General features: G+C 71.4%; 1 protein-coding gene across 1 annotated transcript in view; it reads right to left on the bottom strand.

Moving 5' to 3' along the window:
- DNAH17 (dynein, axonemal, heavy chain 17) overlaps window positions 1–1543 on the bottom strand; it is a gene marked incomplete at its 3' end in the record, with an annotated part of 54504 nt that overhangs the window by 5899 nt on the left and 47062 nt on the right. Inside the window, exons 26-28 of the mRNA XM_012734579.1 lie at window positions 1315–1512; window positions 877–999; window positions 79–272 (exon numbers count right to left, since the gene is read on the bottom strand). Coding sequence (XP_012590033.1) covers window positions 79–272; window positions 877–999; window positions 1315–1512 — 515 coding nt within the window. The remainder of the gene's footprint in view (window positions 1–78; window positions 273–876; window positions 1000–1314; window positions 1513–1543) is intronic.

The raw sequence follows: 1543 nt of genomic DNA, 5'->3' as shown, positions 1-1543 counted from the left end.
GCCGGGCGGCGGATGCCCACCCCGCCCCACTCGGGACCTGGGCCGGTAGCCGACGCCGAGCGCCAGGCCGGGGCTCACTTGACGGCGTAGGTCATGCGGTCGGGCCGCATGCACCGCACCATGCAGAGCTTCTGCAGGGCCGTCTTGTTCTTCCACTCCTTGGGGAAGACCTCCTTCTCCGGGGCTTCCGACTCCACCAGCTTCTTCCAGCGCTTGGCCGAGCCCTCGATGTCGCTGTCCAGGTTCTTGAACTCGTCCATCTCCGCGAGGGCCTGGGGGACACAGGGTCCGTGACCCCGCAGCCCCGCAGGGAGGAGCCGGCTCTGGGTCCCTCTGCAGCCTGGGGGCGGGGGGCCTGGCGGCCGGTGGGGGCGGGGGGACTCCCTTTTCGGAGGGCCCCGCCGAACCGGGGTAGCGGCCTCCCTGTGGCCTGAGGGTGGCTCAGGCTGTCGCTGCAGCCTGAGTGTGCTCCCCGGCCAGGGGGTGCACCCCCCAGAGCGCAGCAGACCCCTCCTGTCTCCCCGCTGCTCCCCCCTCAGAGGGGATTTCAGTGGATCTGCTGTTTTGCTCCCCACTCTGTCTCTGGAGAGTCCTCTCACCCCCTGCACCCCAGTTCTTGTGTGCAGAAGAGGGGGTTGAGGTGCCCTGGGTGCGTGTGCCCGGGCACGAGAAGTGGTCTTTCTCTCTGGGACGGGCAGGGGCGAGCCCAGGAGTCCCGCGGGCCTTTTGCCCAGTGAGGGCCCTGGGGGTCGCAACTGGACGGGAAAGCAGGACGGGGCTTCCCTGTGGCCTCAGCACCCGCCCCCGCAGGGCCCCTCGTTACCCAGAGTGGCAGAGGCGCCTGCCCGCACCCGCCCGCGGCGGGGCTGCACCCACCTTGATGCCGCCCCAGCCCTGGTGCTGCAGGAAGTCCACCGGGGACACCAGCCCCGCCCGGAAGGGGAAGCGCAGCAAGAAGTCCAGCTCCATGGGGTTCAGCTCCTTCTTCGTGGACAGGACCTGCGGAGAAGGGGCTCGGGCCTGTCCCAGAGCGGGTGCGCGCCCCCGCTCAGCTCCGCGCGAGGGGCCTTGCACCCGGGGCCCCGCCGTGCGTGCAGGGGCGCGCGGGGGTTCTCGGCACCTCCGCAGGGCGAGCTTGCAGGACGGACGGTCCCTCGGTCCCTCGGTCCTTTGCCTCCTTAAACTCCCGGACGGAGCGGGGCGCCGTGGGGCTCACGCGGGGCGCGAGGCCCTTCTGCGGCCCTGGCTGGCCGGAGGCCTGACGCGACCCGAGCTGCCCCGCGGCCCCCGGCGGGCCAGGGCCCTGGCTCTCACCTGGAAGGCCACCTGGGCCAGAAAGATGAGCTTGTCCCGCTCGAAGAGCCCGCGGGCCGTGTACATGTACACCGAGTAGGTGATCTCGTCCGTCAGGTTCATCACTCGCTGCCTGATGTCGTCGGCGGGCGCCGTCCTCTGGATGGCCTTCTCGAACACCACGTTGAAGGCCTGGGCAGCGGCCACAGCTCGGGGCGGCTGGCGGGCGGACCCCCGGGGCGGGCGGAAC

This window comes from Condylura cristata, unplaced genomic scaffold (genome assembly GCF_000260355.1).
Source record: "Condylura cristata isolate star-nosed mole 26May11 unplaced genomic scaffold, ConCri1.0 scaffold00060, whole genome shotgun sequence".
NCBI lineage: Eukaryota > Metazoa > Chordata > Mammalia > Eulipotyphla > Talpidae > Condylura > Condylura cristata.
This window is presented reverse-complemented; position numbering and strand designations above follow the sequence as displayed.